Genomic DNA, 16,255 nt, shown 5'->3' with positions numbered 1-16,255 from the left:
TATGTATATACATGTGTATGGGGGGGGGGGGGTTGGGCCATTTCTTTCGTCTGTTTCCTTGCGCTACCTCGCAAACGCGGGAGACAGCGACGAAGTATAATAAAATATAAATAAATATATATATATATATATATATATATATATATATATATATATATATATATATATATATATATATATATATATATATATATATATTATCCCTGGGGATAGGGGATTAAGAATACTTCCCACGTATTCCCTGCGTGTCGTAGAAGGCGACTAAAAGGGGAGGGAGCGGGGGGCTGGAAATCCTCCCTCTCCTTTTTTTTTTTTTTTAATTTTCCAAAAGAAGGAACAGAGGGGGCCAGGTGAGGATATTCCAAAAAAGGCCCAGTCCTCTGTTCTTAACGCTACCTCGCCAACGCGGGAAATGGCAAATAGTTTAAAAGAAAAAGAAAAGAAATATATATATGTATATATATATATATATATATATATATATATATATATATATATATATATATATATATATATATATATATATAAGGGTTTTATAAACATAGGTATGATAAAATAGGTACTTATCTAGGAAACAGAGTACTTACGAAAAGATCTTGCCCAAAAGGCAGAGCTGTCACGGAAAATCTGGAGTTATAAGAATATGTCGTGTGAGTTAAGTGTTGTCAGGTTATGTGTGAGATGAACAGATTGTTTGTTTATGGACTGTATGCGAGCTACCGATATATGGGCCAAAGGAGTGAAACTTGACAGCCATTGATGTGCGAGAGAGAGAGAGAGAGAGAGAGAGAGAGAGAGAGAGAGAGAGAGAGAGAGAGAGAGAGTAGGCTGTATGTGGTCTAGGTTGATGCACTAAGTAGAACACCAGCAGCTAATGATGGGAACCTCTGTATCAGCCATCTTGGACGCTTCAGCTCTCTCTCTCTCTCTCTCTCTCTCTCTCTCTCTCTCTCTCTCTCTCTCTCTCTCTCTCTCTCTCTCTCTCTGGGATGATGGCTTTAGCTAATAACATGTTTATGATTATTATCATTATAATTGCTGATGATGATGATGCTAAAGATTATGAAAATTATAGTAATGATCGTAATAATAATAAAAGTCACTTGTAATTATAGTAATATGTCATAATGATAAACGTGGACTTGTAACCTAGCCTAACCTGTGCTAATATGATTTGGATAGTTACTGTACAAATCGTTGAAGTCACTGGTTAAGGTGTGTACCATAGCTATAATACTATCAGTGCTTTGTTCAACAGCTCAGTATGCAGTATTTAATTCGTTGAACTTGTGAACAGTGGGCGAGACGTTTATTGAACAGTTAAGATACCAAACACTCATATTCTGACCTTAATCTGTGTCTTATAATACACTCGTAAGACAAACTTATAGTTGTCTAATCATTTGCTAATTTATAATTTCATTTTGTTCTAATAGAAATCGGAAAATACTTTGTCATATTTCATTCCTGTCGTGTGTAATGTCCAGTTTTGAAACATATCTTCAAATCTAATATCAGGAAGCGATTTAAGTCTGTGTGCGATGAGCATGTATTAGCAGTGAATACCTTTCCGAGATTAACAGCACTATTACCAGGAGAAACAAGTATATATATATATATATATATATATATATATATATATATATATATATATATATATATATATATATATATATATATATATATATGCTATCGTATTCAATTCTGTGTGCATTAGAAAAAACCTGCTCCCAGCCTACACTAATATATATATATATATATATATATATATATATATATATATATATATATATATATATATATATATATATATATATATATATATATATATACACGTTTAACGTATGACATTGAGGTAAAACAGTGTTTCATAGAAATAAAGTCTGCAGATCTTCCTCAGCTGATGATGTGGTAATTAACCAGATCTAACTGGATTATGTTCAGCGGTACACACACACACACACACACACACACACTGGGTCACTAGGTGTGAAGGAGCGGATGTACCGCTTCCGCTGTCTTCCTTCCTGTGTGTGTGTGTGTGTGTGTGTGTGTGTGTGCGCGCGCGCTAATGATGGAACTTTACGTTCATGAAGTTTGCGCTTCCTTACTTCACACATCTGTTGTACACGCGGTGAAAAAAAAATAAGTATCTTCCCGGATGGGTTCGCTGAATTTCGATATGATCAATACGACTGTCGTCTCGTTAAGGCTGGTGAGCGTGAATGTGAGACAGATTTCTTAATGATTATGGTTGCCTCACTTTACACGTATTTCCATCGAAATTAGAAATCAAAATAACTTTTATGCTGGCAAATGACAGGACATGTTCCTGCCAGTCGATATAGTACAATATTATGAAAAAATGAAGGCTACCATTGTATGGTCAGACCAATGGGCAGTTCTCAGAATCCTTCGTCTTTAGTTTCCAATTGTTCCACACAAAAAGAGTAAAGATACTTTTCTTACCTACCGTGAGTACAGACTTTTTTATTTACGAATGTTGGTTTCTGCTTCATCTCTGCTGAGCTGGTCCCGTGACTACCACTGTCTTCATGTCTCCTGGAGGAAGACACGATGTTTTTCTTCATTTTTTTTTCTACCCAGTAATTAATGTTTGTTGACATGTTTCTGTTTTTTCGGATTGACTGAATGGAAACTTAGTCGGCATGTCTCTTGATTACTTCGTTCATCTCTCTCTCTCTCTCTCTCTCTCTCTCTCTCTCTCTCTCTCTCTCTCTCTCTCTCTCTCTCTCTCTCTCTCTCTCTCTCTCTCTCTCTCTCTCTCTCTCTCTCTCTCTCTCTCTCTCTCTCTCTCTCTCTCTCTCTCTCTCTCTCTCGTCAAACAACCACCCAAAAATATATTTTGGTCTCCTATACCGCACTGTCTCCATCGATTATGACCAAAAATTGCAGACGGACACACCTTCCCCACATAATCCACAATATATATATATATATATATATATATATATATATATATATATATATATATATATATATGTGTGTTGTGGATGAGAGAGCTTGGGAAGTGAGTCAGTTGTTGTTCGCTGATGATACAGCGCTGGTGGCTGATTCATGTGAGAAACTGCAGAAGCTGGTGACTGAGTTTGGTAAAGTGTGTGAAAGAAGAAAGTTAAGAGTAAACGTGAATAAGAGCAAGGTTATTAGGTACAGTAGGGTTGAGGGTCAAGTCAATTGGGAGGTAAGTTTGAATGGAGAAAAACTGGAGGAAGTAAAGTGTTTTAGATATCTGGGAGTGGATCTGGCAGCGGATGGAACCATGGAAGCGGAAGTGAATCATAGGGTGGGGGAGGGGGCGAAAATCCTGGGAGCCTTGAAGAATGTGTGGAAGTCGAGAACATTATCTCGGAAAGCAAAAATGGGTATGTTTGAAGGAATAGTGGTTCCACAATGTTGAATGGTTGCGAGGCGTGGGCTATGGATAGAGTTGTGCGCAGGAGGATGGATGTGCTGGAAATGAGATGTTTGAGGACAATGTGTGGCGTGAGGTGGTTTGATCGAGTAAGTAATGTAAGGGTAAGAGAGATGTGTGGAAATAAAAAGAGCGTGGTTGAGAGAGCAGAAGAGGGTGTTTTGAAATGGTTTGGGCACATGGAGAGAATGAGTGAGGAAAGATTGACCAAGAGGATATATGTGTCGGAGGTGGAGGGAACGAGGAGAAGTGGGAGACCAAATTGGAGGTGGAAAGATGGAGTGAAAAAGATTTTGTGTGATCGGAGCCTGAACATGCAGGAGGGTGAAAGGAGGGCAAGGAATAGAGTGAATTGGATCGATGTGGTATACCGGGGTTGACGTGCTGTCAGTGGATTGAATCAGGGCATGTGAAGCGTCTGGGGTAAACCATGGAAAGTTGTGTGGGGCCTGGATGTGGAAAGGGAGCTGTGGTTTCGGGCATTATTGCATGACAGCTAGAGACTGAGTGTGAATGAATGGGGCCTTTGTTGTCTTTTCCTAGTGCTACCTCGCACACATGAGGGGGGAGGGGGATGGTATTCCATGTGTGGCGAGGTGGCGATGGAAATGAATAAAGGCAGACAGTGTGAATTGTGTGCATGGGTATATATGTATGTGTCTGTGTGTGTGTATATATATATATATATATATATATATATATATATATATATATATATATATATATATATATATATATATATATATATGTGTACATTGAGATGTATAGGTATGTATATTTGCGTGTGTGGACGTGTATGTATATACATTGTGTGTAGGGGTGGGTTGGGCCATTTCTTTCGTCTGTTTCCTTGCGCTACCTCGCAAACGCGGGAAACAGCGAGAGCAAAATAAAAAAATAAAAAATAATATATATATATATATATATATATATATATATATATATATATATATATATATATATATATATATATTGGGCCATTCCGTAGGGTTAAGAGTACAAACATGATTTAACGATAGTGAGTTTGGTGTTGTGGTGAGTTGTACTGAACATGGTGGTGATCGTGAACTCGATGGTGGGTGACATGAGAGAAAGTGAACATGATGTTGAGTGACGGTGAGTAGGATGGATCGTTGCTGAACATTATGATGAGTGATATTGAAAATGATGATTGTGGAAGTGAACATGGTAAGTGTTGAGCGTGGTGGATATGACTATGATGAAGATGATGCCAGGTGATAATGAACTGGTAATGAATGACGCGTGCATCAGACTTATGATTTGACCATCTATAGCAGTTGTCTGAGCGTCAAGCTCCGTGATAATGATGTTTACATAAATACGTCATACCGCACATACCCCATATCATGCCGATGACAGACCAGTGAAAACCATTTATAACCAGTTGAGGTCAGAGGTTACAACACGAAATATTTGTTCTGACACAAATCCATTTTATGTTTATCAGTGTTGGTGAAACTCGGCGTAGGAGATACTTTTAAAGAAGCCTCATAGTCTGGTTAATAGTGTGGTTATAGTCTGGTTAATAGTGTGGTTGAAATGTGGAGGAAGACGCTGCATTCTCGTTGAGGAAGCGTTCCTCACTGACGACTCCATTGCCAGCCGTGTCTGTCCTCTTGTTTGGTTATGGTGTCACATTGGACTATAGAACTAGTGATGAACACGACGATACATCTCTAGCACGACGCTACGACCCTGCAGTACGACGCTACGACCCTGCAGCACGTCGCTACGACCCTGCAGCACGTCGCTACGACCATACAGCACGGCGCTACGGCCCTGCAGCACGGCGCTGCGACCATACAGCACGGCGCTACGACCATACAGTACCGTACCCAAAGGTCACACCCGTTTTGCTCAAAGGTCAGAGTGCCATACTCGAGGGTCATACCCGTTGTGCTCAGAGGTCACTGCGGTACCCAAAGGTCACACCCGTTATGCACAAAGGTCACCGTTCCGTACTCAAGGGAAGTATATAAATGAATACAACATTATGTATATATTTAACATACAAACGTTAGTCTTTGATTAACATTTTTTTCACTCTGTTTTCCTTTCACCCAAGATGGCCATAACTGGGGCATATCGGTTACTATAAACAATCCGCGTTCATGTGTGTAAATAAATACACATGTGAATTATTTCTCCTCGTTTCTATACGACGTATAGGAGAGCGCACTTCCGTGAGTAACCGCAGCGTCTGGCCTGCATCACCTGCTGACCATATCATCACTGGCGGCCGGAATCTTGACCCATCTGCCTTGCGTGGCTGGCCCACTCCCGCTAGTGGTGAGGATGATGGTGGGGGGGATATTGAGGACTGCGGTCGAGGCATCCACAACCGCTACCGGCGGCGTCTGCCGCCCGTGGCCTCAGAGATGTGCTCTAGATCCAGGTGGCAGCAGCCTGTATGGTCGCCGACCGACGTCCGCTCGTATCCACACATCGCTCCTCCCTCACCCTCACTCCTGGGAGAATACTACATAAACAGCCGACACGACGGAGTGTTTTAATGACACCATATATATATATATATATATATATATATATATATATATATATATATATATATATATATATATATATATATATATATGCAGAAAATCAGAACAAATACATGACTTTTTACATGTAGAAATGCCTTTATTATAGGACCTAAGCGCTTTCGTGTATTACCACATTTTCAGAGGACTAGTTACAGAGGAAATAGATACACTATAGGTTATGTGTGCTGAACCGGAGGAAACAATAAAACACTCAGGATCCTCATGTGTCCTTTTCCTAGTTCTTTTTCTGTATATATATATATATATATATATATATATATATATATATATATATATATATATATATATATATATATATATATATTGAATTTTAGTATAAGCAAGATAATTATTAAGGAACGTGTGAAAAAATTCAAAGAACGAATCCGAATATATTACGTTTCTACGAGCCATTACTTTGCTTGCCATGAGGAATGGCTATCGCGTAGCGCTCACCACCATATGTACAGAGATGAGGTTGTATCATAAGTGTTACCTTTCCAGATTATTCATGAGACGTTAGTTTACATTGCAACGAGTCTAAACCATGACCTTTTCTTGTTCCACAGGGCGACCTGGTGTGGTTTGACCCCGGGCTGGGCTACGTCCTGCCCGGCGAGGTCATGGAGTTCCACCGGGCAGGTCAGGTCATCACCGTGCAGGCGCTTATAGGCGGCAAGGTACCACATCCCTCTTCATGTCACCAGGACTGGGTATGGTTAACTCACATCACCACAGGTCACTTCAGGTGACTTTTAGATCACATCGGGTCACCTCCTCCTCCTCCCTCGCTACCGCTGGCTGCCGGGGGTCAGGGTCACCACAATACACTCTCCGTCATCACGGGTCACATTAGGTCACCACAGTACACTTTCGGTCATCGCGGGTCACATTAGGTCACCACAGTACACTTTCGGTCATCACGGGTCACATTAGGTCAGCACAGTACACTTTCGGTCATCGCGGGTCACATTAGGTCACCACACGACACATTAGGACATCATAGAACACCTGTGGTTAACACAACAGTTATAGTGTATAATACATCCTACATTACGTTACAGTGGACCACAACCAGCAAGACTCCTTAAAGGAACCACAAGTTACCACACTTTGCTGAAGGTCATACAAGGTCACCTTAGGTTGCCGGTGTGCTTATTTTGACAGATTGATCTCACAGGTCAGCTTAGGCTATACCACATGTCACTTCGAGTCACCATATGTCACTTTAGGTCACTACAGGATTATCTCAGATTACCATATGTCACCTCAGATTACTTCCAGACACCTCAGGGCACCAAAGTTCACCTCAGGGTATATCAGGTTCACACAGGACTTTACATATCACATGTTTTCCTTTAGGTGTCACACGACAGTACATGTTACCCGATGGTCACTTTCAACCACATTATGATACAATTCTCCAATTGATAACTTTAGATTACAGCAGATCACGTTAGGTCACCACAGGTCATCCTATGACAGAGGTTTATACCTCACAGCCAAGACAACATTATTCAGTCAGTTATTCATGGGTGAGATGGATGTTTCATCATGTAAATTGTTGCTGTACATCATAAACACAAGATAATTTCTCTGTACCTTGCATGTTAAGTGTATTCCTTATCCTGCCATTCTTCCTACACCTTATGAGCTTTGTGCACCAAATTCGCCACAGGAGGTGGTGTGCCTGTATCACTGGAAGATTTAGTCTTGGTAAACTTACCCATATTCCTAATCCATAAAAGAGGATGACCTTTCCTCTTAGATTTAACACTATAAAGAGAATGGGAAAATCTGAGACCATCACTGTGAAAGTTCTCTATCTGCATATTTCTTGCAAGATTCTTATATTTGTTCTTAGTTTGTGCTTAAACATTGTTTGAGTCTGAAGGATTTTAAAATGTTATATAAATTTGAAAGGATTTCATGAAATTCTTAAAAGCTAGTGATTTTTGATTCATGTATTAAAAAAAAAAAGCTCACTTTAGATATATTACATGTTTGGTTATAAAGATTAGCCCGCCGTACATATAGTTATATGAGGAACATAAGGCTACCGTGCCACAAACTTTGATGTAAGACCATATCTAGTGATGCATTTCTGTGTACAGTACCGAGTTACCAGATGAATCCTGTCCCAGACCCGGATCATGTGGGCTGGTGAGCCCCAATTACGTCTGCTTTTTCTCCTGGATGAAACACTTGAAAAAATGTTGTTGACGGTCAAGGTAGATATAGTTTGCCTCAGTCGTTTACTTTGAAATATTTTTTTTTTTTGTATCTTATGATAATAATTGATCAGTTGAATTTATTTACAATGAAAGAACCGAAACTAAGTATTTGTAAAAACATGCAGTATCCTATATCTGTACAGATATTAAAACTGCTGTTCCTAGTTTTTTATACTTCTAGGGAATATTCCTCATGTTTCGTAGTGTCAGTCGTTCAAAAAGTTTTCAGAGTCAGTTATTCATTTCCTGCACAAAGGGATAAGGCCTTCTCACGCTGGATTCCCTTTTTCCTTAACATTTATGATGTTGAGGGAAAGTATGGCGCCTCCATTACTGGTTGAGTTGGTCTGCGTTCATCATGGTGCCGTAATGTACAACTGGATTAACATGGGGCCGCATTTTTATCTGACACTGATATACAGTAGAACTTGAAAAAAATGGAGAGGAACTTTCACAGTGTTAGTGCTTATTTTCTCCACCTAATTAGTTTTAGATTTATGTTTAAATTTGTTTCAAAAATACCTAATTTGTTTCGCATTGATATTTTTGTTTCATGGAAGGGAATTCTTAATACCTTGGGAACAGACATGTTATATATATATATGAATAAGAAAACCAAGATAAGCATTAGACTGTAATGTGAAACAGAACCATCAGTATTATATATGATATCTGTTAATAGAGCAGTAACTAATATATATATATATATATATATATATATATATATATATATATATATATATATATATATATATATATATATATATATATATATATATATAAGCTAACAATTATTGACATTTCTTAGTTGTCCCTTGTGCTGACTCGGCTTTACGTTCTTTTTACCCGCACCTCTCTCTGGTAACACTAACTTTAGATATTTCTGGAATTTTACTTTATTCTTACACCTTTTTGTTCGTATTTCTGATGAATGAATCAGTTTATCTCCTTTACTTCCACTTGCAAATATCTTTATCTCCTATACTTACACTTGCAAATATCTTTGTTTATCTCCTATACTTACACTTGGAAATATCGTCTACTTAATCTTATTTTTTTTACTCTGGTCTTTCTGTTGCAGATGTCTGCTATAGTCACAGATGTTTTTCTACAGCCACAGATTCTTACTGCCTGTTATGTATTCACAGGTGTTTACTGCCCGTTGTTCTGCAGTCACATGAGTTTAATGCATGTTCTAGTCACAGATGTTTACTGCATGTTCTGTTGTCACTGGTGTTTACTGCATGTTGTCCTGCAGTCACAGGTGTTTACTGCATGTTGTTTTGAAATCACAGGTGTTTAACACCAGTACGTATGCAGATATGTTACACCTGAAGTCACAGGTATTTAATGCTTTTTGTTTTGCAAAGGTGTTAAATGCAGTGGTCTGCAATCACTGGTGTGTGATACCTTGGTCTGTATTGATGTTTAATGTCTGTTACTCTGCAGTCACAGATGTTTAATATCTTGTTTTGCAGTCACAGGTATTTAATGCCTGTTGTTCTGCAGTCACAGGTGTTTAACACCTGTACGTATACATATGTTACACCTGTTTTTTGGAGTGACATATGTCTGGTGTTTTGCACTCATAAGGTGGTTTTTAAATGTAATTATGTTGGAGTCGCAAGTTTTTAATTGATCTTGCATGTGTTGCAGTCCCAGGTGTTCACGCTGACCAATCTGTCGTCTGTGAGGCGGCGTCAGGACCTGGGGCCCACTGGCGTCGAGGATATGATCGCCCTTTCGTGAGTAGCCTACCTAGCCCACATGGTCGGGATAGTTGCGTCGTTGATAGGTCCCCCATGAGTAGCTTAACCCACTGTGAATAACGTACACCATCTGGTTAGGTTATCTACGCTGATGGAACCCCCCCCCCCTCCATGAATAGCCTGGCCCACCTGATTACAACAGTTGGGTGATAGACTATAAGCACATTGGGCTAAAATAGTTAGGTTGGTAGAAAACATGGCAGCGTAGCCTATCAGGTTGGAATATTTGTTTTGTGTGTTGCGTTGATGAAATTGTAACTCGTTAGTCAAGCTATCGGCACACCCAGAGTTAAAACTAGGTTGAAATACCATATTTGTATGAATAATACCATATCTGTCACAACCTTATGATAATCTTTAGGGACTTTAGATATATAGTCATTTTTGTTACCCTAGAACTCCTGTTATGGGTATATCGAACCTTGAAGGCTGCGGTGCAAGCGGGAGAAGGTTAAGTTGGGTTCCATTGGGGAGGATTTTTGGAACACTTAGTATATATATATATATGAGTCATAGGGATGGGGAGTGAGCGAAAGTTCTTGGAGCGCTGAGGAATGTGTGGAAGGAGAGAGAACGATATCTGGGAGTGTAAAGATGGGTATGTTTGAAAGAACAGTAGTCATCATATGGATGCGAGGCATAGTCTAGAGAGAGAGAGAGAGCACTATTCTAGGGTGTGGAGTGTGTGGTAATTGGTGATTGTGTAGATCTCGTTGTACGTTTATGTGTCGTATGTAACACGGCAAATGTTATGCGTACATATGATAATACCATCTGGTTATGTGTTATATGAACTGTTAACATGTAAGATTTATGCCATTTATAGAAAGCTCTAGTCTGTTTAGCCATTAGGTTAAAGTTTGTACTAAAGAGGATTTTTTTTTTTTTGCTTTGTATATTATTTTTCTTCTGTTGTTTACCTTTCTAATGAGTCACATTAATGAAATGTCTGTCCTTTTCAGGGACTTGAATGAGGCATCGTTACTATGGAACCTCAAGATCAGATATGACAAAGAGATGATATACGTAAGTACGAGTTATATATATATATATATATATATATATATATATATATATATATATATATATATATATATATATATATTATAATGATATATTTCACAAGGTAAAAATGTCAGTCCCTGAAAATAAAGGTATTTTCACGTTAGACGGATTTTGACGGCATAATTGACAGTAACAGTTAAAATCAGCATCGTATTGTACTAGTAAACAGAACAGTTGTTAAATTTCATTCTGATATTTGAGGCGGGGAATGGGTTAGAATTCCCTATCATGAGACTGTAAGAGGAGTCATGGTGAAAAGCCCCATCATCCTGGTGTGAAGAAGGGAGTCACGGGGAGGATTCCTCCCATCTTGGGACTTCAGAGATGGGGAGGAGGTTAGAGGGAGGAGTTCCTCGTGTTTTGGGACTGGAGGAACGAGACCTCCCTCATCCTGAGTCAAGGGTGAGGAAGAGGGATCCTTGTCCTCCTCACGTCACCCAGACACTGGTGCTCTGGGACTGGGAAAGGGGAGAGGGGCGCTACAGCAATTTTCCTGCCACTTCCCTCTTCTGCTCCCTGTTAAGTCTCCCTACTACCTGTTTCACCTGATCTCACCTCTTAAAACATTCTCACTACCTGTGTCATCTCCCAGCTCCCCATGCAACCCTCTCACTATCTGTTTTATCTCCCCACTCCCCGTATAAGCTTCCACTACCTATATCATCTCACCTGTTCCACCATCCCACTAACTGTCTCATCCTCCCTCTCCCCATATAACCTTTCAAACTCGCCATTGCCTTCATAATGTTGTCTCTGCTCCACAGACGTACACGGGCAGCATTCTGGTGGCGGTGAACCCGTACCGGATGTTCGACATCTATGGACTGGACATGGTTAAGAAATATGAGGGTCAGATCCTTGGCACTCTCCCCCCGTGAGTACTGCTCATCTAATTGTTTACTGTTCTCTCATCATTGCCTTCCAGCCACATTAAAGTAATTTAGAATATTGCTTTTATAAACCTTAGTCTTGGTAGTGCTGGCTGTATGGTCTTTAATTATAGTAGTACAAAATCAACTAAGTGATCTCACAAACTTTTAATGTCATTAATCGTTGTTTTAATAGAGTAGTGATCATACAACCATTTCTGTGCAGCATTGTTAAATAAAAATGTTAATAACCTCATCGGAGCCAAGTGACCTAATTGATTCATTATGATACTCATATTGATTACTCTCACAGACCCTTAATTTTGATAGGAGTCAAATGAAGTGCCTTGAAGATCAGGCCTAGCAGCATTTGGTCTCAGAGTGACCAATATAGATATAGGGTGGGTTTGGGTACGTCATTGGTGCAGATGTGTATCTCTACCAACAGTGTGAATGCCCCAGACACTTGTGCGTGCCTGGTTAGTGCAAGTACTTTGCATTCATATGCTTATGTAGATTGCCAGAGGATTAGATTAATGACAAAGAGGTTTGGAAACTACTTGCAAGAGGTGTCTACCATCATCAGTCCTCAATCACCACCCCTCCTCTATCAGCACTCTTCCACTCATCACCACGCTTCCTCCAACATCTTTCACACTCCTCTGTCATCTTCACCCCTCCTCTACTATCACTACACCACCATATTTACTCCATCATCACTTCTTCTCCAACACCACTTCCCCATCATCATTACTCTGCCATTGCCAATTTTTTAGTTAGACCACATCATCCTAATCATCCTTTTGCCAACACCATACCTCCACCATCTCTATTCATCCAATACCACATAGGCATCATCTCCACTCCTCTTTTACCACTTATGCACCACTTTTTCCCTGACCAAACTGCCTCATCATTACCAATCCCCACAGAGACCATTTTATTATAGTCATTCTCTCACAATTACCTCTCTTAACGCCTTTACCACTCCACTATCACCATTCCTTCATCTTGACTCGTCACCATCACCATGCATATATCATTACCATTACATTTACACCCTTACCAATCCTCTGGTATCTCCTTTTCTCTATAGTTTCCCCCCTGCCTTCACTATAGCACCTTTTCTTTTTCCCATTATAATTTACTTTTTTCAGGCATATCTTCGCCATTGGGTCGGCGGCATACTCGCGGATGAGCAAGGACCAGACCAATCAATGTGTGGTCATCTCAGGGGAATCTGGTGCTGGCAAAACCGAGTCCACCAAGCTCATAATGCAGTACCTTGCTGCTGTCAACAAGTCCCAGAGCAACCTTATCACTGAACAGATTCTGGAAGCCTCGCCACTCTTAGAGTCCTTTGGTAATGCCAAGACCATCAAGAATGATAATTCATCTCGGTTTGGAAAGTACTTGGAAGTCTACTTCAAGGAGTGAGTATAGGGTGGTTGTATGGTGAGGGGGTGACATTGGGATGAGGATGAGGATGAGTGGATAGGAGAGCTAGTGGAGATGCTTCGTTTGTAATCATTCACTTTTAGGATGTAGGGAGAGAAGTCCACATTCTTAGTGCCCGTCTCTTGGACCCCTGTGATGTATTCAAGCAGAGCTAGAATGTAGCGTTCAGAGAAGGAAAATTTAGAGTTAAGAATGAAGTCATGTGAGAGACTCGCTATTAATTATGTCAAATGCAGAATGTGTATTTGTAGAATGAATTCCAGCAGTCCTTATGTATGTGAGGCAGAAAGAAAATGAACACTTTCTATGGCTAGAGAGGGGTACTTGATTGCCATTATAGTGCTGGCTTACTGTGTGTGTGTGTGTGTGTAATTACCTGTCTATGAAGTTGGGGAGGGAGTTTTACACTTATGAAGCCCTGTCTCTTGAAGTATGTCTGCTGTCATAGAGCTTTTTGAAGATTTGTGTGATATCCGCAAAGAGTATTTCCTAATTCAGTTCATTTTATTCTTCCACCGCTATTATAGTATAAACGTATTTCTAAACGTTCTTTCTAACACTTCACTTCTTATATTCATGATATATACTGTGGTTGATGCTGTCTGGATAAGCATGCTAATTGTAAATCTTGATGGTTATGATCTAATAACCCATCATTTTTTTCTCTTTCCCAGTAACTCATCTTTCTTAATTCCAGTACTATTTTTGTTGCCCTCCTCTAGACCTTCAGTATTTGTTCTTTGTGCATATTCAACTGAAATTAGTAAATTTGAGAAGTATGTTCTGGTTTTGGCGTAATTTAGGATGTTAATAGCTTTCTGGATATATCCTCTTCCATATCTTTTAATGCTATTCTAACAACTACAGGCTGAGAGTTTTTCTCCTTTACCATTCTTATAATGTGGGACTCTGGCAATGGGTTAGGGATGTTATCAAATCCCAAATCCCTCTTTTATACAGATTCATGCAATTATTTTCTGCTAGCTAATATTCTTATTGAGGCCTTTTTTTTGTATTGCTCACTTTTGGAGTTTGTATAGGTTCCTTAGGAAGTTGATGCAATTCTCCTTGCTTTTCATGTTCCTCATGACCTTGCCATCATCTGCAAACATGTTCATTAGGAATATGATCTTCCAATCCAAAAATTGAAAGTGTTTTACATTTGTCAATCTCCTGGATTATTAGTTATCACTCTGATTTGGTGCTACCCACTTTTCCGCTAAATTTTTCAGTGTTGGTTTATTCCATCTTTAACAGTACTCATTATTCTTTCTAAAGCTTCACTTGATTTCTTGTATACCTCTGTTTTTGAGAGTCCAGGTTTCTGTTCCCCTACATTATTACTCATACTGAGTCTGTTGAACACCCAGGAAATTGCTCCTGATTCCCCTCCCAACCAAATGCTATCTTAGATTCTCTTCTTTGTTTTATAGGTATATCCTTTTAAGTAATATTCAAACTGTCTTTAGTGTGTATACAGTTTGTTTACTCATGTCACTGTCTTAACTCTAGTCTATTCCACTCTTAGCAGAGACTGTATTGTTTACTGCTGATTTTCTTAAGCTTTTAGCTTTTCCTTTTGTAACTTTTGTTTGTTGGATCTTGCTGGAGCCTGCCTTTCTGATGTGTGTGTGTGTGTGTGTGTGTATGAGGTACAAAAAGTCTGTATTAATGCCCTTTTATTCTAGATACAATTAAGTTCAATTTCCCTTCAAGAAAATAAATTGGAGTATCTTTATTTTTCAAATCGCATTTCTTAAATCATAACCTGTTAGAATTCCTGTCTAGGTATGTATTTCGTGTTATATACAAATTGCAATGGTAATGTAATAGGAACATGGCATGTTTGTTAAGTGTTTGAGTATGGGTGATACAGACTGATGGTAACTTCCTGTGTGCTAGCTTTTTTAGAAAATTTCATATTTGATGTTGCATTTTTTGGGAAACATTGTTTTTCATCTTACATGGCAAAATTATATCATGGGAGAAAGGGCAGTTGTAATGTTTTGAACAAATAAAACAACTTATTCCATAAATGATATGATAATGTTATGTTGATTTTGTATAGATTGGAAATAGTTTAAGCTAGGCTTGAAAGCATTTTGCTCTTATTTGTAATATCTGTACACCTTTTGATATATCTCGCCTTGTAAAAACTGTCTGTAACCTGTATTGCACGATTTAACAGGGAAGGGCTTACTTACTTTTAACTGAAAAAGATCATTTTCCTCTTCAAATTTATGTGTTACTTCTCTGTAACACACCACTTCCTTCTACTTAATTTTGCATGTCTCATTTGTCACCTCTGTTATGTATCCCTTTTGTTCTTCCTATTAGAGCATCATTAGTTCAGATATTTGCTTCCCTATGATTGTCCAATCATTTATCTTCTCGAACTCTTGCATCCTTGTAATGTTTCTTGCACGACACTATTATTCACTCTTCTTGCCTGTCGTCTTCCTCCCTCCTGGTCTCGTATATTAAGCGCTACTTGCCCCAGTGGTGTTATCACGGGGGCGAGAATCACGGAATACTTGCTGGAGAAGTCCCGCATCGTGACGCAGGCTCATGAGGAGCGCAACTACCATGTCTTTTATGAACTTCTGGCTGGTCTTCCTGAGGAGCGCAAGGGCAAATATGGACTCACCTCTGCTGACAAGTACTTCTACCTTAACCAGGTGAGTTAGGGGAGGGAGTAGCAAGGATAAATGAGTAAGAAGTAGGAGGGGATGTTGGGAAAGGGGAAAGGTTAGAATAGGAATATGTATAGGAGGTGAGATAAAAAGGTAATGAAAAATTGGACAGAGTGAGTAGGATTAAGGAGGTGGAGGAGAAAAAGGGTAGACTGTATTGAGTT

General features: G+C 39.3%; 1 protein-coding gene across 6 annotated transcripts in view; it reads left to right on the top strand.

Moving 5' to 3' along the window:
- Myo10A (Myosin 10A) overlaps positions 1-16,255 on the top strand; it is a 230,012-nt gene that overhangs the window by 81,166 nt on the left and 132,591 nt on the right. For 4 of the 6 annotated variants that reach the window (XM_071670625.1, XM_071670622.1, XM_071670623.1 and 1 more), the window contains 6 exons: positions 6,573-6,716; positions 9,894-9,982; positions 10,969-11,032; positions 11,836-11,945; positions 13,098-13,373; positions 15,899-16,076. In XM_071670625.1, the coding sequence (XP_071526726.1) occupies positions 6,573-6,716; positions 9,894-9,982; positions 10,969-11,032; positions 11,836-11,945; positions 13,098-13,373; positions 15,899-16,076 (861 nt within the window). The remainder of the gene's footprint in view (positions 1-6,572; positions 6,717-9,893; positions 9,983-10,968; positions 11,033-11,835; positions 11,946-13,097; positions 13,374-15,898; positions 16,077-16,255) is intronic. The other 2 variants (XM_071670627.1, XM_071670624.1) reach the window with 1 other exon arrangement.

Source organism: Panulirus ornatus, chromosome 15 (assembly GCF_036320965.1).
Source record: "Panulirus ornatus isolate Po-2019 chromosome 15, ASM3632096v1, whole genome shotgun sequence".
NCBI lineage: Eukaryota > Metazoa > Arthropoda > Malacostraca > Decapoda > Palinuridae > Panulirus > Panulirus ornatus.
This window is presented reverse-complemented; position numbering and strand designations above follow the sequence as displayed.